This window comes from Orcinus orca, chromosome 6 (genome assembly GCF_937001465.1).
Source record: "Orcinus orca chromosome 6, mOrcOrc1.1, whole genome shotgun sequence".
NCBI classification, from domain to species: domain Eukaryota; kingdom Metazoa; phylum Chordata; class Mammalia; order Artiodactyla; family Delphinidae; genus Orcinus; species Orcinus orca.
In genome coordinates, this window is record NC_064564.1 from 17,321,071 (window position 1) to 17,343,262 (window position 22,192).

Sequence of the window (22,192 nt, forward strand, 5' to 3'; positions counted from 1 at the left end):
CATTCTGGCGTCACAGCGAGGCAGGGGCACCGAATCGGTAGTGCCTTCCCAAGTGAGGAGCTGAAGTGTGGGAGAGACACTAGCCAACCAGGAACACATTGTTCTGTGGGCTTAGGATCTCCAGGGCCTGACATAATAATACCCAATACATACCAGGAGCTCAGTGAATGCTTTTGAGTTGATAACTACAGCCATTTATGTCCATGTAAAAATTCCTGTATGCCACTGTTATGCCATGGTACCAGGCTAGGTGAAATACTTTGTGGACTCATGATTTTAGGGGTTCTCCCAAACCCTTATTATATTACAATATATATAAAAATTCTTTTTAGAGATACCATCTGAAATCCTATTTGAGGTTAAAAAGATTCAGGAGAGTGTTGCCTTGGCAAGGGGTAGAGGGTAGGGTGGACCGAAAAGGGGCACCAGATAACTTTCTGGGGAGATAGAAATGTTCTGTATTGTGATATGGTGTGGACTACCTAGTTGTATCCGTTTGTCAAAATTGTGCGGCTAAGATTGGTACATTTCAATGCGTGTAAATTTCACTCTAACAAAAGGGGGTTCATTATATTTATTTTGTTTACTTGAAATAATTCATAGTAAAAAAAACTTTAAATGCTGTCTAGTGAATCTTCTTTCATGTTAAGAGGTAAGGCAGGGTCAAGGTTTGTCCCCACTTTGTTTAATAAGTAAGGAAGGGATGGCAGAAAAATTCCAAGTAGAGTATCAGTGAATTTAATTTGGGAGTAGACAGGAAGAGCCATTTTTAGACACAGCTCTTCATTATGTATCTATTCAATGCCTTTCCTCGGGTCTATACATATACATGAATATGTATGTAACAAGTTCCTTTCTCAAAAAAAAAAAAAATGCTGTGTGTAACTAACAAGTAGACTGGTATCTAGGATGACTCACTTTCCTGGGTCAGTAAGTAGGTGGTGGCTACGCCCAAGTCAATGCGTTTCTGCTGTGCTTTCCCACGGTTCCACCTGATCGCCACCTCTTCGAACTTCTCCTGCACCCTGATCTGCAGCACACGCATAGAAGCCAATCTGACCTCATTCTGTGTGCTACTTGTTTTGCTTGTTTGCCATGTTTCTCCAACCTGAAAGTAAGCTCTTTGAGGGTAGGGACTGTGCCTTGTAACTTTTGTGGTTACCGAGCCCCTGAGTCCCCCTTGCTGAAGCCTCCCCTCCAGAGCTTAGACTATGGGAGGGGCTCAATGAGTAATATCCTCTGTCCTATCGACTGGCCAAACAAGGCAGGGGCGAGGCAACTAGGATGGGAACACATCCATAAATGCTTTACATTTATTTTCTCATTTTATCCTTATTTTATCTCATTCAGTCCTCAAGATAGGCATTGTTGTGTATGTTTTACAGATAAGAAAAGTGGACATCCGAAAAGGTTAAGTATAATTCGTCAGAAGTTCTAAGTTAGGAAGTAGCAGGCATGGAATTTGAGTTCCGTTTTGTTGGACTTTACATCATGCCCTTCCACTACTCCACACCCATCTCTTCCCTTTCGTCTGGTTAGATGCTAAATGTCCTACATTTTCAACACTGAATTCCGAAACCTTACCTTCTCACCCAAGGTCTGAGCATCTCCGCCACTGCTCTCCAGCATGGGGGACACCAGGTACATCAGGACATCAGGCAGCATGTCCACACCCCAGCGTTACTTTGGCACACGTCAGATGTTCAAGAACCCATTCCCGAGAAATGAGAAATGACCTCCCAGCTGGTGTTGCCGTCTTAGCTTCCTGACCACACACAATCTGCTCCTTGACTGCAGTCCGAAGGGTCACCTGGGAATGATCGTCCAAGTCCTTTGATAGAGATGAGGTTCCTAGAACCAGCCAGTCAGATTGCCATCTTCCACACTTCATCACCTGGGCATAGTTGGAGCACAAATACGTGACAGCACATGGGCGAAAGGCGGCCTCTTTTTCCATGATGCTCTGCTATTGTTACAGGAAAAGGCTAACCCGTTGAGATGCCAGGAGCATGGCTCATCCCAAAGTTCTGGTCCGTCTCTTGTTAGCCATACGGAAGTCTGGCAAAAGAGTTTTGCAACTTTTACGACTTTCTGAGAGATTAACTCAACCCCCCCCCCCTTATCCTTGAAATCTGCAGGTCGTGTTGTCAACAACGGTGAACGTGGATGGACACGTGCTGGCTGTTTCCGACAACATGTTTGTTCATAACAACTCAAAGCACGGGCGGAGAGCGAGAAGGCTGGACCCATCGGAAGGTAGGGCTCTCTGCTGTCCAGGCTGAGCCTAGCAGACAAATGATGTTCTCCACAAATTTCCTTGTTTGAGTTTCAAATTGATGTCTCTGAGTAGGAGTGGAGAAAGTACACAAGACCATGTGGATTTAAAAATGAAGCTGTAAACAGTGACTTCTGCCTGCTTTCATGTAAGCCCCACACATCTCCCAGCCAATGTTCAGGCGCCCGTGCCTCACCGGCTCTTTCATTCAGTTCAGTGGGGTTTTCTTTTTTCTTTTTTTTCTTTTTTTGCTAGAGGGACATTTCAGGCAAATGTAGGCCTATGACATCTTAGTTAAACAGGAACATGACCGTGCCAGACGTGTATGAATAAGTGTCAGATGTGCCCTTAAACAGATTGTGGGCAAAACAAAACAATGTGCAGAATGAAACTGACACTAATTGATTTTTGTTTGCTTGGACAAGAAGAAATCATGGTCTGCTCTGGGTAGTTTTCCAAGTACGTTCAAGTAATTAGAAATACTGGTAACTGTTAAACTTCAAGTTGTCCAAGAAAATAAAGTATATCGAGGAAGATAACTGACAAACCTAAGTAAATCCCATCTACATTCTTTTTTCCCCACTCCTCAACTCATTAGTGTACAACTCAACTCTTGTAATATAGAATGAATGGCTAAATGGGGCTCCTATTTTAGTGTGATGTCCTGCTGTATACTGCCCACCAGACCCCACCCCATCTTGGCCCTTAAAATGTGTCTTGTATCGTTTCAAACAGGAATTAATGAACTGAAAGAAAATGATTGAATCACTAAAGAATTTGGAGTGGTGTTAATTCTCCCACAGTGGGCACTGAAAGGGGAGAAGAAAATCCCAGGGTTCAGAACTAGGAACCCATCCAGTTTCTTTTGACTGATTGGATGTGATTGACTAGCTGTTCAAAGGGGGTTCATGTTTTTGGAGTCCTGCCAAAGTTCTCCTCCACCTTTGACCCTGTCAACTTTGGAAATGGAGTGATGGATTGACTTTAGTTATGGCCTGAAAACCATATTGGGTTCCTGTTGGGATGTAAAGTCCAGAGGCCTTGAACATATGGAAGAAGGAGGGAAAATCCTTCCTACAAAGTTAGGAAAGTGATTAGAAATTGTCTCTTGATAGAGATGAAAAAAACCTTCAACTCTGAGAGATTTTGCTTTCTCCTTCTCTCTCTAGCACATTAACAGACCTTGCAGATCTTAACATCTCGGGACAGAGGAGGTGGGGAGAGAAAAGGGATTTACCCATTTGTAGTGTGATCAACTTATAAAAATACGGTGAAAACAACAGAGTTTTAAAAGCACCTTTTGCACAATTAGCCATTTTCATATGTAGTGGTCAACTCATTAGGCTTTAATGACCTGGTGAAAACCAACAACCAGTTAGGGAATGATGGCAAGTCAGCAAAGCTCAACTTAAACTTCTGAGATGACCAAGAGCACCCAGCCCCCAAACTCCAAACTTCAGCCACCAAAGGGCAAACCTGATTCCTTCTTTCCTATCTTCTTAGCTACTCCATGCATCAAAGCCATTAGCCCGAGTGAAGGCTGGACCACTGGAGGAGCCATGGTCATCATCATTGGGGACAACTTCTTTGATGGCCTCCAAGTGGTGTTTGGGACTATGCTTGTATGGAGTGAGGTAGGCAAAGGCAACTCGCTTCCCTGATTTTCTTTGCCCCAAAGATTGTTTTGATCTGGGGAAACTAGTAATTCTGCAATGCCAGCAACATGAACACACACTATTGAGTACCTATGATAAGTGGGGCACCAGGTTTAAAAGACATGGAAGCCACAATTTACTGCAGGCATGGATCCCTTAAAAAGATAAATATTCACTGCAGTACTGTTTATAATTGAGAAAAATTAGAAACTGGCTAGATACCAGCTAATAGGAGAATGGTTCAATGATGAAGTGTCATCATTTATTTAAAACTTTTATTTGAAATATTTTTAATGATACAGGAAAAGGGAACACATGCTATAATGCTCAGCGAAAGAAAACCAGGACAACAGTATCTATGGATGTAAGATCTAATTATATAACACACAACCATAGAAAAGTACTGGAAACATGCCGAAGATTAATAACGGTTGTCTCTGGGTTATGCAATGTTAACATTTTTCTCTTTATTTTTCTGTAATTTCCAATTTTTCTACTGCGATAATGAGAAAAACAGCAAAACAGGTTACCAAAAGATATGTAACAGTGCTAAGTTTGTAATGGAAATTGCCAAATCAATTTGTGAGGTCATGGCAGTGTAGGAATGAGGGAAGGGAATGATGACAGCGATGGGGGTTGGGGGGGGCACAGGAGGTGAGAGGCACTTGAGCTGGGCTGATAGGAAGGGAAGCGTACACAGGTTGGGTTGAAAGGAAATTCCAGGGTGAGAGAGAGAAACACATGAGACACAGGGACAGGGCATTCAAAGCATCTGGGGTGTCATGAGTGCACCAGTTTGCCCTGGATGGGGATGGGGGTAGCAGCACGAGATGCTCCTGTGCTCAGTATCTCTATGATAACTTGTATAATAGGTATTTTATTTCTCTGCCTGTTCATTCCTCAGCTAATAACTCCTCATGCCATCAGAGTGCAGACTCCTCCTCGGCACATTCCTGGAGTCGTAGAAGTGACATTATCTTATAAATCCAAACAGTTCTGCAAAGGAGCTCCAGGAAGGTTCATTTACACAGGTGGGTGAGAAAATGATGCCAAGGGAGACTGGCTCCTGGTTCACCTATGCTCTAGTTCCTGCTCTTTACACTTTATAATCATTCTAACTCTTCTAGGTCTTTCTACTGGTGTGGGAAGTGTGGACTGGGTGACAGGCATTGAACGGGGACATGTGAACCTGATTCTAAATTTGTATTTTATGTAAGCAATTTCTGCAGTCTGGGAGACGGTCATGGCATCTCATTTCAGGAGTCCATCCTTATGAATTTAATTCAGCTGGAACCATGCTAGAATAGATTTTTATCCAGGCAAATCAGATTAAAAAATTCAACAAAGTTGCTGGCTATAACTAAATTTTCTTGAAAAGGATTCAAGAAAGTTGCCTAATGATGCTGCAGAGTGATTCAAATTATTTAAAAATTTTTTGAAAGTAGAAATTATCTAATTGGTTCAATATTTGTTGAATGCCTACATTGTATCTACTACTTTTTTCCAGGTTAAAGGGACAACGACATAGAAAACATGGTCGCTATTTGGAAATTTAGGAACTATTGGAAGAGGCAATGGTATATTGCACAGAACAGCAGGAGAATTAGAGTGTTTAAAAATGTTTAGTATTTCCAGTGAATGGAATACGAGTTTCAGGAAGAGTGACTTTCATGTGGACTAGAGTAGTGGGATGAGGTTTCAAGGAGATGAAATTGAAGACCATTTTTAAGGATGGGGAGGATTTGGATAGGTAAAGAGAAAAAGGAAGAGAGTTTCAACTATGGGACTCTTACGTGCAAAGGTGCAAAGGGTGACGTGTGCCTGTATCTGGAGGAGAGAAGGCTGGTTCAACAGCTGTGGGGATCCATTTAGGTAGAACTTATACCAGAACTTAGCTGAGATGAGCTAGGCATGGCAGGGAAGGAAACCATAAAACAGCTCAAAAGTTCTGTATGGTGCCTAAAACAGGGTCACGTGATATTAAACAAGGTCACGTGATGAAAAGCCTGGGGAATAGATGTAAAAAAAAAGCCTGCGGAAGTGATGTAAAGCAGGGTCACATGAAGTAAAGCCTGGGGAACTGATGTAAAGTTCACGTTCATAGAGACAGAGTCGAATGGTGGTAACCAGAGCTGGGGGGATGGGGGCAATTGTTTAATGGGTACAGAGTTTTAGTTTTGCAAGATGCAGAAGTTCTGGAGGTTGGCTGCACAGCAAAGTGAATGTACTTAACACTACTGAACTGCACATTTACAAGTGGGTTAAAAGGGTAAATTTTGTTATGTGTATTTTACCGCAGTTTTAAAAAATGAAAAAAAAGGCCTTGTATGGGAGCTAGGACTTAATTTGGCAAGATCTAAGATGACATTGAAGGTTCCTATGTGAGGGAGAGTAACTCAAAGCTGTTATCTTAGGAAAAACGAATGCTGTTGATATATAAAGACTGAGTTAGTCAGGGGAACAGCTGAGGGCAGGGAGATCAACTAGAATATTGTTGTTTTGAAGAGAAGATAAGGGGAAAGAAAGAAATATAGAAATCAAGAAACTATATCAGACATATTATGAATTTCTAATAATATTATTTTATAGTGTATTCTTTCTCATTTGGACTTAACCTCCTGTTCTTGTTTAAGCGTAAATGTCGGGTTAGGTATCAGTTAGGAGTAGGTGGAATAGGGTGATTTTTAGGTATATATTTAACATTTTGCCTTTGAGGTTTTCTCTCTGTGATAGGCACATCTTGGTTGGGTTACCTTTTTTTGTGGATCTATGGAAGACTCTATTGCAGTTGCAATAAAATATTTACTATTCTAGCTCCAAAGGGATATTGTTTTTGAGTCATTTAAATGAGCATTTATTACATGCCTACCATGGGCTGGCACAGCTCTGGGCTCTGGGATATAGAAGCGGGCAAGATAAAGCCCCCCATCTTAATAAAGCTTGCATTCTAGAGGGGGAGACAGACAACAAGAACATACATGATGTAATTTCAGATAGTGACAAGGACAGGATAGAGAATGAGGGAGGGTCTCTCTGAGGAAGGGGCATTGACCAGAGACATGTATCGCAGGTGTGGAAATCTGTCTGCCTCCGTCCTTATCTTTTTGACCTCCTGTCCTCTCCATTCACATTTCCTCTGTCCCTGGACCTCCTTGGGGCTGGGTTTTCTGTTTGGTTCACCAGTGTTAGCTAGAATAGCACCTGGCAGTCAATGAATTGGGGGTAAATGTCTCAGGTAGAGAACAGATGACAGCCTGAGAGGTGGGGATAAGGCTGATTTTTAAAAAAAGGAGCCCACATAACAGTAAAAATAATAGATGTTTTGTTACATGTAAATCCAGAAATTTTAGAGATAATGAGACATCGAAGAGCATCTGACTCCCTCTGTTGCAGGTGAGAAAACTGAGACCCAGGGAGAAATGACTTGCCCATTGAATTCAATGTGGAGTCAGAACAAGGACTCAGGGCTCTGGCCATCCTGTCTGGTGACTTCTGTTTAGCAATGCAGTGTCGGCAAATAGTTCTGTTTTCCTGATGTGCTGAGACATCGTTGACTTATTCCTGAAGCAAATATCAGTTGAACGTGCCCATTCTGCTCAGCCCTGTGCTCTGTGCTGGGGACGCTGCAGACCAGTCAGGCCAGGGGGCACCTTCCTTCCTCAACGTTATGATATAGTGAAATAAACGTGAACTGCTCATGCTTTGGGGTCAGACTGGCTGGACTCACAGCTTGGCTGGCCTCTACATAGCTTTAAATCTTGCAGGAGTGACTTAACCTCTTAGTTTCCCCATCTAGAAAATGGGCTACCTACCTTCCAGACCTGTGATGATGACTAACTAATACAGTGCATGGCAACAGTGGTGTGCCGGTAAAGGTTTAACAGCCAGCTCTCCAGGGAAAAGGGGCAGGGGAGCATTGGTTTGTAGCATTTGCTGATTTCCATGGTGCAGGTACTCTCACCATGGCTGATTTCAAGCTACCAGTATGACATCAGCTAGCTCACAGCATTCCTGAAAATTTAACAGCCTGCTCTCATGAGCTGGTACACACCAGGTCTAGAGCACCTCTGCACGTAAAGCATTTGAAATAGAGAGCAACTGTATCTTATTATTCAAAAGGTGTATATTATTAATATTATTATTGCTATTACTGTTATCATCACGGAGGCTGACTTGAACAAGGAATTACAAATGTGACGAGTTGTGTAGGATGCTGGGGATATATGTCAGAGGAATCTTAAAATGATAGGGAAGGCTAAGGACAGTTCAAACACATGAAACAGTATGTGTGTGCAAAGGCCCTGTGGTAGGAAAGAACATGGAATATGTTTGATGGCAACCATGAACAGGGAAGAAAGAATGTTAAAGAGAGGTTGGGTTCAAGCTGGAAGAGAGGGTTGAGCCTGCTTGTTTGGCTCTATCCCAAGTGCCATGGGGAGCTGTTGGAATAGTTAAAGCTGGGAGTGCCATGATCAGATTTGCCTTTTAAAAGAGTATTCTGACTGCAGCAGTGAGAATGGCTTGGAAGCTAGGGAGGTCGGTTGGAGGCCAGTGTGGTGGCCCCAGCCAGAAATGATGGCAGCTTGGACTAGAGTGCTGGTGGTGGGGACAGGCAGAAGTGGATGAAATTTAGGAGGTAACATTGACGGGACTTGATGATTGATTGGATGGGGTGAAGGTTGGGGAAGGAAGGGGAGGGGACGACTCTCGGGTTTCAGGTTTGAAAAATTGGGTGGGTATAGCTTAGAAAAGTGATTTTTAAAAAGGTATAAAGTGCTAAGGGAGTTCAGAGGAAGGACAAAATACTTCCAGCTGGCGGTGAGGTGGGAAGATTTAATATTGTAAAGATGTCGATTAATGAATAAATTTAACACAGTGCCAATCAATGTACCAACAAAATGTTTGGGGAAACTTTACAAAAGTTCACCTGTAAAAGTAAAGGTGCTAAAGCAGGACCCCGCATTTTGAAAAATGAGAGGGCCTTGTCCTACCAGACTTGAAAACCTATTTTAAGTTTCAGTAATTAGAAGAATATGGGGTTTTGCAGGAACATATAGAAATGTCATGCAACAGAAGAGAACACTTAAAAATAAACAGTTTTTGTACACACGAATAGTATAAATACAGAAGTATTTGTTTGGGTGAGGAGACATCTCAAGTCAATGTGGAAAATATGGCATGTTTAACAAACGGTGTTGGGCCAACTAGTTAAGCATTAAAAAAAAAAGGTTAGATATCTAATTTCATATCATAAACTGAAACATATTTGAATTAAATATTTTTAATTAAAAATGTAGGCATTTCAAAACATTATTATAATTGAGCCTTGCTTAGCTTGATCCCAAAGACAGAAACCACCAAGCATAAATATGTGATTACATAAAAAGAAAAGTTTTGCATGTCTAAGCTTCCCTCATTAAATCAAAAGGAAAAGGACAAACTGGGAACGTATTTGTTACATATGACATATTATCCTACATATAAAAAGATTCATTCATTTGTTCAGCAAACTTCATTTTATGCCTACTCTTGATCAGCCATTATGTTATACATTGTGGATAACCAGGTGAAGATTAGTTATCTCACAAATTAAGTAGAACCCCCCCCCCCAAATTAAAAGCTAGCAAGGTACTGGGGGAGAAGGGAGGGTGGGATGAACTGGGAGATTGGGAATGACATATGTACACTACTATGTATAAAATAGGTAACTAATGAGAACCTACCGTATAGCACAGGGAACACTTCTCAGTGCTCTGTGGTGACCTAAATGGGAAGGAAATCCAAAAAAGAGGGGATACATGTATATGTATAGCTGATTCACTTTGCTGTACAACAGAAACTAACACAGCGTTGTGAAGCAACTATACGCCAATAAAGATTAATTTTAAAAAGCTAGCAAGGGGGCTTCCCTGGTGGCGCAGTGGTTGAGAGTCCGCCTGCCGATGCAGGGGACACGGGTTCGTGCCCCGGTCCGGGAAGATCCCACATGCCGCGGAGCGGCTGGGCCCGTGAGCCATGGCCGCTGAGCCTGCGCGTCCAGAGCCTGTGCTCCGCAACGGGAGAGGCCACAACAGTGAGAGGCCCACGTACCGCAAAAAAAAAAAAAAAAACTAGCAAGGAACATCAAGAGTTAATTCAGGAAGCAATATAATCAAGCAATAAACATGTTTTAAAAAATCCCAACCACATTAATAATCAAATAAAAGCAAATTAAGGCAACGACAGGAAGGTAGATGGCTCCAGGAGAGTACCCTAATGCTACTAGCCTTAAAAAAGTGTATGTACCCTTTAACCCAACAATTCTACTTTGAGGAATGTATACTTGGGAAGTAATTGAGTTTACCTGAAGGTTGTTTATTGGAGCACTGTTTATAATCGTGAAAAATTAAAAGCATTCTTAGTGTCCATTAGGGAACTCATTAAATAAATAACAAAACACCCTTACACTGAAACACATTTTAGATATTAAAAGTAATGCTGTGGATGGACATTTAATTACATGAAAGATGGTGATTTTTTTTAAAAAAAGCTTAAAAACTGTATGTACAGTATGGTCCAATTTTATATATATATATATATATATATATATATATATATATATATATATATATATATATATAAAAAAGAGTAGTTGCATTAAAAAACCCAAGGTATGAAAGCCTGCATACCAAGGTGTTAACAATGGTGGCTTTTGGATGTTAATATTATTATTTATTTTTTTTCATTTTCTTTACTTATATTTATTATTTTCTAACAAAATGAAGTAATTTTAAACTAAAAATTAAATGAAGAAAATATATCAGAAATTAGCATCACACGTTTAAATACTGAAACAGCACACATCGGCAATCTTGATTCTTTAGGTTCAAAGAAAGTATTTCCAGATGAAGCAGTGAAACTTCATCCTTCGCGCCTTTGAGAAGGAAGGACCTTGGGAGGCAGTTAGGGGTGAGAAGAGTAGGGATGCAGGAGTATACGCTTTCACAGTCAGAGAAGAAAACAGAAATACAAACACGGTCCAGGATAGCTCATGAGCCTGGTCACTCTCTCTAAACACTTCCACTTTGAGGTTCCTGGGCCAAATGCGACTCGGGTTGGTGGAGACAAGCAGCTGATGTTATCCAAAGAGGGGACCAGACACCACAGGAAATGGATGGGTGGTCTCTTTTCTGGTCCTCTCAGCAAGCAGCCACGAACATGTAAAGCTAATTTACAACCCATTGGGAATCTCAGACCAACAGCTGGAAAGGCAGTGGCTTCCCCTAGTGACTGAAGATGGGGCTGGGGCCTCCTCCAGGGAGCCTGCAGGATCGTGGTGGCCCTCTCCCTGCGAGGCGTTCCAGCCAGCCTGGCCTCAGAGCCACACGTTGTGAGCCCCTTGGGAATCAACTCCTCCAGTCCCAACCAGTGCTACTACAGGAAGATGCTTCAGAGACCACTGAAGGCTGAGACACAACACTCAGCTCCGTGGTGAGGTGGAAAATATCACATTGATTCCAGAGGAAAGGGAAACCCTGAACCTAGAGGGTTTTAGTGGGGATGGAGTGAGATTCCGGGATGGGATGGAATCTAATAGGAGGGGCAGCGGACTCAGCCGCAAGACCTGCTTTTGGATGTGGGCTGTGTCACCCATGTCTTGTTTGTCCTTTTGTCAAGTCCCCTAACCTCTCTGAGCCTCATTTTCTTCATCTGTAAAGCTCTGGTGCTAATTATACTGTGACCCATAGATGTTTCCCGAATTTGGCCGAGGATAAGAATCATGCTGGGCCCCGCTCCAGACGTATCGAATTGTACTCTTCTGGGAGGGTCTGAGAATCTGTGTTTTAAACAAAGAAATGAGTTTGGGAAACCTGAGTCCTGCTCATCAGGCTGCTGCAGTGACTTCCTGGCTTGTAACGTATTCGACAACATGGGGCAGTTCTTTTGAGACTGAGTCATTACACCACAGACACAATAGTATTTACTCTTAGGTGGAATCTTCTAGAAAGAGACTCAAAAAGCAGGAGGTAGGAAGGCAGCCTCCAGAAAACCTCCCCTCCCTCAGCCGCCACCCCACCACACACATCTTATGGTTCCTGGTCCAACTGTTGATGGTTCCTGTGTCCAAGGAGGCACCACCACAACAAACCCAAGCCCGTTAGATGGAACTTACCTGGTATAATTAGACAAAATGCAGTAATCAGCTTCCCGCAGTTGTTGCTGCCAAGTACAGCACAAACAACACCAGGGCTCTGAAAAGCAACCCGTCTTCTTCACACATGTGACTCTGCAGGTCTGTTTTCCTCTGACCACGATTTGCTAAAGTGCAGCCTGCTGCTGCAGAGTCAAGAGAACCACCCCAGAATCTAGCTCGTCAGGAAAGGTCCCATTGCCTCTGTCTGGTCTGAGACCTAGAGATGGTACCAGCCGAGGCTTAGTGGGGAAGAGATCCCCTACACCCCTTGCAGACTTTTCTACAAAAAACTGGCAGTGCAGAAATATAATCCTGGTAGGGGCACCCAATGGGACCATGGTTACTGGTTGTTCAGTGTACTTCTTGTCTGTCTTGAGGATGCAGGGAGAGAAAGTCTGGAACAAGGCATTTGGGGGTAGAATTTCCACCGTCTACAATTGTAAAATCGGTACCATCCACAGAAACCAGTGAAAAATCATGATGCGTGAGTGGAATGGCAGGTCACTGAGGGTATGGGGGTAGATGGGCACAGCTTTTCAGTATCTTCCTATGACCTTTTGCAGAGTCTGGGTTTCACATTTGATTGCTGGTTAAGTTCGGACAGAACTTATAAGAAGAAAAAAAATGATGCTAGTACTTCAGTGATCACGTCTGTCGTCTGTTGAGCACGTAGGGCCAGGCTCTGTCTTTTGAGCTCATATAATCACCACCTTTTCCCGTGTTAACGGTTCCATTCGTAGCTCAACTTTATAGATGAGAATCCTGCTGCCTAAGGTCACCAAGCTAGGTCCAAACATAGCAGTCTTATCCCAAAGTCGTGCTCTTAACCACTGAACTGTGCTACTTACCAAGAGTGTATAGCTTCTTCGAAGAAATGACGCTAAGGCCATCATTTGGCTTCATCCAGAGTTTTACCTGGCAAATGCCAGTGGCCTTGGCTCTCTGGCTGTTACTCTGAGGAAGTGCACGGGAGACAGGCCTGGCCAGTGAGCATGGAGGGGGCTCAGAGGATGCCTTGCCCGTGCCCTGGTATTCCAGATTGCTAAATGGATATTTCTATTTCAGCGTGATATGTAGGCTTAGAGCCCATGAAGTGCTTTGAATTCCCTAGAAGTCATAGAAATTTGCCTCTTCATGAATAACTGAAATTGCAGAAGGCCAAAAAAGTATGAACGCCACTTGGTTATTAAACTTGAGACGACTTAGCATTGGAATGGAAGTCAGGGACACAGGGTTTAGAGGCCTGAATTTGAGTCTGAACTTGCCAGCAAATCCCCTAACTATTCTTCACCTTAGTTTTCTAACCTAAAAAATAGGTAGATACCTGTCTTACTGGGAGGATGAAATTACGTAGACATGCAAATGTATTTTGTATAGGAATATACAAACATGAGCAAAATTTACTGTTCCAAGTGTTTGGCTGTGGGATACAGAGCTCCTGGGATGAGTTCTTGGTAGCTTCCTTCCTCACTGCTGTTTGATCAAGGGCGGACTTTTTTTTGCATGCCTTCTCTTCTGTGAAAGGTGGCTTCTTCTTTAAAGACTCACCATATCATGCTTTTCGTATCTGGGTCGAGATTAGAAATCAGGGTTTTTAGGTGACAGAGAAGGCCAAGGCAGCCCGAGAGCATGGGTGCTGTTTGCAAGTGGGTTGAAGGGGAAACAGGTTTTCAAAGGAGAGGCCGACAGGGCCCAGCTGGCCCAGGTGCAGGCTCAGGAGCTGCTTCCCAAGGTGTGCACTGAACTTAGAAGCTGACAGAACACCCTGGCTGTGGAGAAACAAGTAGAAGCCAAAGGATCCACGTCAACTCCTTCCCAGAACAATTCTTACGTTTTACTTTTTTTTTTATAACATCTTTATTGGAGTATAATTGCTTTACAACGGTGTGTTAGTTTCTGCTGTATAACAAAGTAAATCAGCTCTATGTATACATATATCCCCATATCCCCTCCCTCTTATGTTTCCCTCCCACCCTCCCTATCCCACCCCTCTAGGTGGTCACAAAGCACCGAGCTGATCTCCCTGTGCTATGCGGCTGCTTCCCACTAGCTATCTATTTTACATTTGATAGCGTATATATGCACATGCCACTCTCTCACTTCGTCCCAGCTTCCCCTTCCCCCTCCCCGTGTCCTCAAGTCCTTTAGCACAAACAAATGCATTTGATTTCCCTGTTCATTATTTGGGCGAAAGCATTAATCAACAAGAAAATGGCCCAAACCTGGCAGCAGTTGGGAGGAGAAATGGGAGGCCTAGATGTTTCCACAGCCCTGCCGCCCACATCATACCCTGCACAGCTCCCTCCCCGAGACTGGGCACGGGCCGTGGGGTCCTGCTTCCACTGAGCCACACTGCACAGGTGTGCACGCTGGATGGCAACTGTTAATAGCTCACCCACTTCACATTTCATCTTTTTTTTTCTTATAGCATTATCCTGAAAAAAAATCTCATTTAAGAAATGAATCTGATTTTTAGTTAAAAATACCCAATTCGGATATCATAAAGGGGCCCAAGTACCAGTTGTTCCTGGTTTGCACTAGAAACAGGTTGCATGAAGAGCCCTCCTGGTAGCCTGTAGCTTTACTGAAGTTAAAACTCCCACTGCCTGTAAAATTCAGATCCATCATTCAGCTGAGTCTGAGGAATGATGTCTCCGTTGGAGACCCCAGAATAGGGGGCTGTTGTTTCACTAGAGACATCACAGCCTCTTAATGGCCTGGTAGTCTCAGCTATAATATTCTAAATACACATTACAGAGAGCAGAGCATATTCATAACTGCTCCGTGGTGGCATTTAGATTTACCCTTGAAATTTATTTTTAATTTTTACAGTTGTCTCCTTAACCATGTATATTACTCCCTTCTTCAAACAATCTGTCTTGCTGCTGCAGTTTTTCTTGAAACCAAAGCGTAATTAAATATTAAATTAATATTTCATTTAAAATTAAATATCAAAGGCTTCCGTCTAATCTTTCTCTTGTGCACTGCTATTTCTCACCTTGTGTTCTCATTCCTGTATCCACAAAGGCAGGTACCACCTCTTAATAATGTGTTCCTCTATTATCTTTGTTCTTTTTTTTTTTTTTTTACATTGGTGACACTGAACCTTTGCTACATTGAAACAAATGGATGTAGGGAGAGATTTCAGTGTAGCAAAGGTTAAAGACAGCTTAATTCAACAGCCCATGGCCTCAACTCCACCCATCTCCACTTCTCAAGGAAGAATTTCACGGCACCAACTAAGTAATAGTCTTAGAATCATATAATGCAAGAGCTTACAAGGGGTCTTAGAGGCCATTTAGCCCAACCTTTTGTTTTTGCAGAGACATAAACCAAAGTCCACCTGCCCTTGAAGGTGGTGTGATTGGTCAGAGTTAGGAATTAAGGCATCCCAGGAAAAGGCCAGCTTTATCTCCACCATACCATCAAATGCTATGAAACTATTTAACTTGGGAGCATTATAATGCCAATGGAACATAGCCTTGAATCTTGGACACCTGAGGAGTATGGCAGAAGGTAGATGAATAGATGAGAAAATTGGAAGGATTGGGAGAGAGAGAGGAACGAAAATCATAGCACAAAGAAGGCAGACCTCACAGGAATCAATACGTTAATATCAAAGCACTCTGAAGTCATAGACACTGAGGGAGGAGCAGAATGGAGACATCCTAAAGGTGGCATGAGGGCAGGAGCTAGTCTGTGTGCATGCAGATTCCTCCCCAGGCAAACAAGGCTGTTTTACTCCTTCCTGTCCTGTCAATAGAGAGTAACTGTCTTTGACCAGAGCTGTACGGAGAGGTGTTCCTCATGCATGTTTTCTCCTCAGCCTGCACATCAAAGTCCACCTTTTGATCTGGCAGTCGCGTTACATAGATTTTAGTTTTCTTGAGCAGGATTCTTTTTCCATTGCTTTCTTTATTCTTGGAGAAGGTTGGAATTTAGAGTTAGGACTGGAGAGATCCTCTAGTTCTGTGGCCTGAACCCCTTAGTGGCCCGTGGTCTCTGTGATAGAAGTGAAGATCCTTTGCTGCAGATAAATGCACGTAGCTGCAGACACACAACTAGGCTCGGACTTCTAGACTTTTGTCGGCCTCTTGATGGCCATCCATAGACTCTGCAGTGTCCTAGGCTCCAACTGAAGACTTACTAGTGAGGAGTGCTGCAACCCAGGCCAACATCCCAGAGTGGCAGCCTGACAGAACACTCAGATCTCCCTCAGCCCATCATCTTCTTGGTCTCCTCTCAAATTTCTGTAAAGGAACTCAATCGGCCCTTGATATTGCCACCTTTGCGATAAGTACTTCTGTTGGTCAATGGCAGAAATGACCACCTACCTACAAAGTCAACACTGTCTTTGTTGAGGTTTGACCAGAACTCTAACCAAGAGTCCCCTTTCCATGTTAGCCAGTGTTCCCTCTATTTCTGGGAAACAGAAGTAGAGGCATAAGCTGGGGTAAGCATTATATTCTCTCTGTGACTCCTCTTAAGGAAAAACAATCATGTAGAATTTATCCATCTCACCAACGCTTTGGGAAAATTAATACTGAGCAACAGCCAGCTTTTTTTTTTAAATGAGTGGCTCCCAGTAGATATTTTTAGTTAAATACTATTTACTTATAAAAGGAACCCTTCACACATTGCTTATAGTTTATATCTAGTCGTTGGGTCCGAGATACGTAAGTAACCTCATATATTATCCCTGCAATCAAAATAAGAAATGACACGTGAGATCCAAGCTCTCAGGAGAAATATTATGAAATCTCAAGGTATTGATGAAAGTTTTTCCAAGGCTGATCCAAAGGGGATTTAGATTCTGTGGCAGTTGAAATGTGTATTATTAAACTCCTTAAGCAAACCCGAATGACTCCCAGTGGAGGATTAAGACATTCTATGTATAGCAAAGGCGAAATTCTCATGTCTGAGTTTTCTCTATTGAATTCCCCCTTGATTAGCTTCTGTAATATTTAACTTCATGCCATGCCATAATTATTTAATAAAAGGTAAATATAAATTATATTTCAGTGGGGATATGACCTTTTACCTTCATGTTATGTTACTAAAGAAAGACATAGATAAATAGAGCCTATACATTGAAGCATATTTTTAATTTACTGTGTTTTCGCCTTGCCAGCATTTCTCTATGTCCCCGTCAGCCAAGGGGTTGGCAGGACTTCACACCATCCCCGCACTCCACGTGGTAGCAGAGGCTGTAAATTCACACTGATGACGGCAGCTCATGATCTGGTTGGCCCTTAGAGACAGTCTTGGTGCTGGTCTCGGGCACCTCATTAGCTAATTGAGGTTTACTTGGCTCACACCAGGCCTGAAAAGTCGGAGAACACCCAGGGAGAGGGGAGGGGGCAAGTTGGGACTCAAGGTGAGGCCGAACAACTGGTCTGATGTGACGTGAGTTTGGAACCAGAGTAAAAGTTGTCCAATGCAATCCTGATGTTTTGAAGGCTGAACCCTTGAGGGACTGACTGATTTTTCCTCTTACAGTTTGGTGTTGAGTAAACGGTTTGGACTTCATGATTTTTACTTCACAATAGCACTTAAGTGGCATGGTGTGTGTGTGTGTGTGCACAGGCACATCCGTGTGATTATTCCCTGTCCATATAGATATACATGACAGTGTTTGTGTCACTGTCTTTCTCATCTTGGATACACACAGAACCCATCCACAGGTTATGCCTGCGAAGTTTGGCCGTAGCCTCCAGAAAACACTCAACCTGAGAAATAGATGAGTATGTCTGTTTTGCTTATTCAGTTTAAAACGTGAATTGCTAACCCAGTGTGGTCAGGAGAGTCTGCTATTTCTGACTTAGGTGGGGAGCGAGCAGGGGAGGGAAGACAAGATGAACCAGACATCACCCTTGTGTCCTGGGGGTTTTCATCTAACAGGGACAACGGTGGGTACCACTGTGTGATAAAGTCTGTGAGAGGGAAAGCCTTATGTGTGCCGGTTAGAGCCCAGCTTTAGCAGATTCCTTTGTGAGCAGCAGTAAGGACCCAGGAATAAGGAGGTTAGTGGCGGCTAAGGTTGGACCGCTAGAGCTCTAGTGAGAGGGAGCGAGAACCTGTTACCCATGCAGATGGAAGAGAAGGGCCAAGGACAGTCATGGAGACAGCGGGGACCTTGGGGAGGGTGGCTAGATTCTCTGCCTTATGGGATATTCCCGTACTTTTTGCTCAGCACAGTGTGAGTATACCCATATTTAAAATTTCCATTTTCTGGGCTTCCCTGGTGGCGCAGTGGCTGAGAGTCCGCCTGCCGATGAAGAGGACACGGGTTCGTGCCCTGGTCCGGGAAGATCCCACATGCCGCGGAGCGGCTGGGCCCGTGAGCCATGGCCGCTGAGCCTGCGCGTCCGGAGCCTGTGCTCCGCAACGGGAGAGGCCACAGCAGTGAGAGGCCCGCGTACCGCAAAAAAAAAAAAAAAACAACAAACAAAAAACAAAATTTCCGTTTTCTCCATGTAAGAAAATCAGCATCTTAGGTAATGAAATGGTGCATATTTGAGAAAAGATGAGGCTATGATTGATTTAGACCATTTTTTCACTAAGTCTGCTCACCCCGCAGCACTGGGACGCTGTTTGTGTTTGCTGATTGATACCAAATGGGGCTTCTCTCACCCTCAGTGTTCTGGGCAGGGCTGCACTCTCTGATCTGTCCTTTGCTAGAAGCTGCAGAGGGAGCCTGGGGAGGGGTGGAAGGGGGTGCAGGGAGTAGGTGAGTAGAAGCAGAGGTTAGCATGGCCACTTTCAACACTCTGCCCTTGGCCAACTCCAGTCCAGTAGCGAAGGACAGAGGGGTAGCCTTTGGCCCGGGGGCTGCTGGCATATCTAGCGGGGACTTGGAATGACATCTCTGGTTCTACAGCAGAAAATGTGAAGAGCACAGGCCTTGAAATTATAGAATCCAGGGTACAGATCCCACCTTTACTGCCTGGAGGTGCATTTAAAATGGGGATAAACTCCATGTCTTAGGGTTGTAATGAGGATTGAATGAGCTAATATATGTAAAAGGCGTTAGCATAATGCCTGTAACATAGTAAAACCGTCATTCTAACAGAGATCGTAACAGTTTTCATTATTGAGTATTATAGTCACTAAAAATCCTACTATTAAAGAAAAAGTCTTCAGAAATTGCTGACATTATAGTGCTAAGTGGAGAAAAAAAAAAACAGTTTACGGAATGATTCCAATTATACACACAGCTATTCTTACATGTGTTTCTGGGTAAGATGGTAATCTGAGTACAAGTGTTTAATCGGCCCCCATCCCCAGGATATATTGGAGAATATTTTCAAGAAAACATAAAAATAAGGGAAATCTGGTATTCGTGCGTGAAGCTAGGCTGGTCTCATCAATATGCCAGAAATTTTGTGCCATTGTGCTGATGTGTGCAGATGGGGTTGTGTTGGAGGATGTGTGACATTCCGCTCGTGGGAAAAGAAGAGCTGGGCCAGGAAATAATGGGGGAAACCCTGACAAAACCTCCCAGATCCCTCCCCCAGTGAGAACAAGCGACACAGCAGAAACTAGATCTTGAATGGAAAGAGTACACTCAACAATTCCATGTCCAGAGAAGTTGTCATTAATATGTGAGGAAAACAGAAAGACATTCTCTTATTTCAAGGGCCCCGACAGAATTCAGTTCTTACTCCTACTGAGGTAAGCTGACTGCTGGAGAACTGATCAGTGAGGAAGGCAAGAAAGGAAAAGTTATGGTACCACAGGACCACTGGTCAGAAGAAAAAGCGATTAAACATATAGTATCTGAATTATTGTTAATATGATGACAAAGCTTAACATAAACATGAACGTTAATGTCTTAAAGGGACAGATCATAGAAAATCTAATAATAGGAATATTAGCTGAAGAGGATGAAACATCAACAAAAATGTAGAAGTACAGAGAATGAGGTGGGGAAATTAAGGGTAAGCAACAGTTTTTTTAATATGTGGAGGGGCTCCATAGACTCAAACAATTAGGAAAAATAAAATACTTTTATAGAAAGCCAGAGGGACTATTTTAAATTAAAATAGGATGTGCATCTTCCTAATCACTAGAGAAAAACATATACATTAAAAACCTATTAGACACACAAGGAACATGTGGAAGGATAAATTTATAGCAGCAATTATGTATAAAAGATGTTAAATAATATGATCAAAAAGATACATTAAATAATACATTGAAAGCATTTCCCGTGGAACACAGACAAGACTAATATGAATTCACAAAAAACTTAATACATTTCAAAAGGCAGATATTCTGCCGGCCACCTTTTTGAATCCAGTGCAATTAATTAGAATAAATAATTAAGAGTTTAATACTCAATCACCTAGAAATTTTAGGATATTCTCTTTGGAACTAAAGGAAGACAAAATTAGAAACAGGACTATTCAGAATGTTGTAACAAAGTTGGTGCGGGGTGAGGGACTGTGTGGAGAGTCATAAATAGAAGAGTAGAAATTTTAAACAAATACTCTATTAGATTCTATGCTAAAACATTTAAAATCTTAATGAAATGCATGATTTCTTGATGGCTCATGGCCATTCAGTGTGAGTAGCATGAATACTACTGGGGTAGTCGTTGGGGTATCTTGAAAGGGAGGAATCTATGGGTCATCCAGGTGGACATTTCCAGCCAATACTTGGATAAATAAGGCTGAATCTTGGGCAAGCTATCTGAACTGGAAGTAAAGATTTGTCATAGCATGTGGCCTGACATGGGAACCCTGGGGGCACTAATGAGGTTGCTGAGGAAGAATGTATAGGCAAGCAGAAGACTGCCTTGGTAACAAGAAGCATCAGACGGACAGAGGAAGCTGAGCAGTCCTCAAAGTAGGTTGCGATTGCCTGAGTGGAGCGGCAGGGGTGAAACAGGGCAGTGTGCATTCAGGAAAACCAGTGAGGGCTTCCCTGGTGGCGCAGTGGTTGGGAGTCTGCCTGCCGATGCAGGGCACACGGATTCGTGCCCCGGTCCGGGAAGATCCCACATGCCGCGGAGAGGCTGGGCCCGTGAGCCATGGGCGCTGAGCCTGCGCGTCCGGAGCCTGTGCTCCGCTGCGGGAGGGGCCACAACAGTGAGAGGCCCGCGTACCGCCAAAAAAAAAAAAAAAAAGAAAGCCAATGAGTTGAAGTATTTCCAGCAGGAGAGTTTTTCCAGTGTCAAATGCTAACTTGAGTTTAAGGTAAGAATGGAAAATTTCCTCTTAGTTTGGCTAAGATGTTATTGGTGACTTTGACAAGAGCAGTTTCACAGGGGTTCTTTCAAACTTTGAGTCAAGAGATAATATCCATGCAATATAAGTTTTATAGTGCATAGGATAAAATATAGAAAGCTTCTCAATTTATTTTTTCAAAGCTGGTATAAAATAAAATTTCAGAAGCCAACAACACCATGCACACTGTCCCAGTTACTAACATGGGCACACAAATCCCCGGCAACAATAATAGTAACAGACGCGTGTTGAGGGCTTAAAATGTGCCAGGCGCTATTCTCAGTAATGTAATTGATTTCATCCTCCCACCAGCAATCATAAGAAAACAGTAACAAATTGTATTCAGAAGTATACTAAGCAAATTATATACCACATCCATGAGTCAAGGATTAATTGTGAAATATTGAGAAATCTACTCTAAAATACAATTTAAATTGGTCCAGGGAGAAAATTCATATGACTGTAATTTCCTAAAATTCTAAGAAGTCCTGATAAAAGCCCTTATCAAAACATGATAACTAGGGCTTCCCTGGTGGCACAGTGGTTGAGAGTCTGCCTGCCAATGCAGGGGACACGGGTTCGTGCCCCAGTCCGGGAAGATCCCACATGCCACAGAGCGGCTGGGCCCATGAGCCATGGCCGCTGAGCCTGAGCGTCCGGAACCACAACAGTGAGAGGCCCGCGTACCGCAAAAAACAACAACAACAACAACAAAAACATGATAACTAATATCTATCTCAAATAGCCAACATCACATTTGGTGCTGAAGTGTTAGTGTCATTCCCACTTTAAAGGAAAAAAAGTCATCCTCTTTTCAGACACTTTTTGGGAAGTTTTAGCCAATACAAGAATGGGATTC

At 42.9% G+C, this 22,192-nt stretch overlaps 1 protein-coding gene across 1 annotated transcript in view; it reads left to right on the top strand.

Moving 5' to 3' along the window:
* EBF2 (EBF transcription factor 2) overlaps positions 1 to 22,192 on the top strand; it is a 194,202-nt gene that overhangs the window by 148,368 nt on the left and 23,642 nt on the right. Inside the window, exons 8-10 of the mRNA XM_004270678.4 lie at positions 2,139 to 2,256; positions 3,779 to 3,909; positions 4,835 to 4,961. Coding sequence (XP_004270726.1) covers positions 2,139 to 2,256; positions 3,779 to 3,909; positions 4,835 to 4,961 — 376 coding nt within the window. The remainder of the gene's footprint in view (positions 1 to 2,138; positions 2,257 to 3,778; positions 3,910 to 4,834; positions 4,962 to 22,192) is intronic.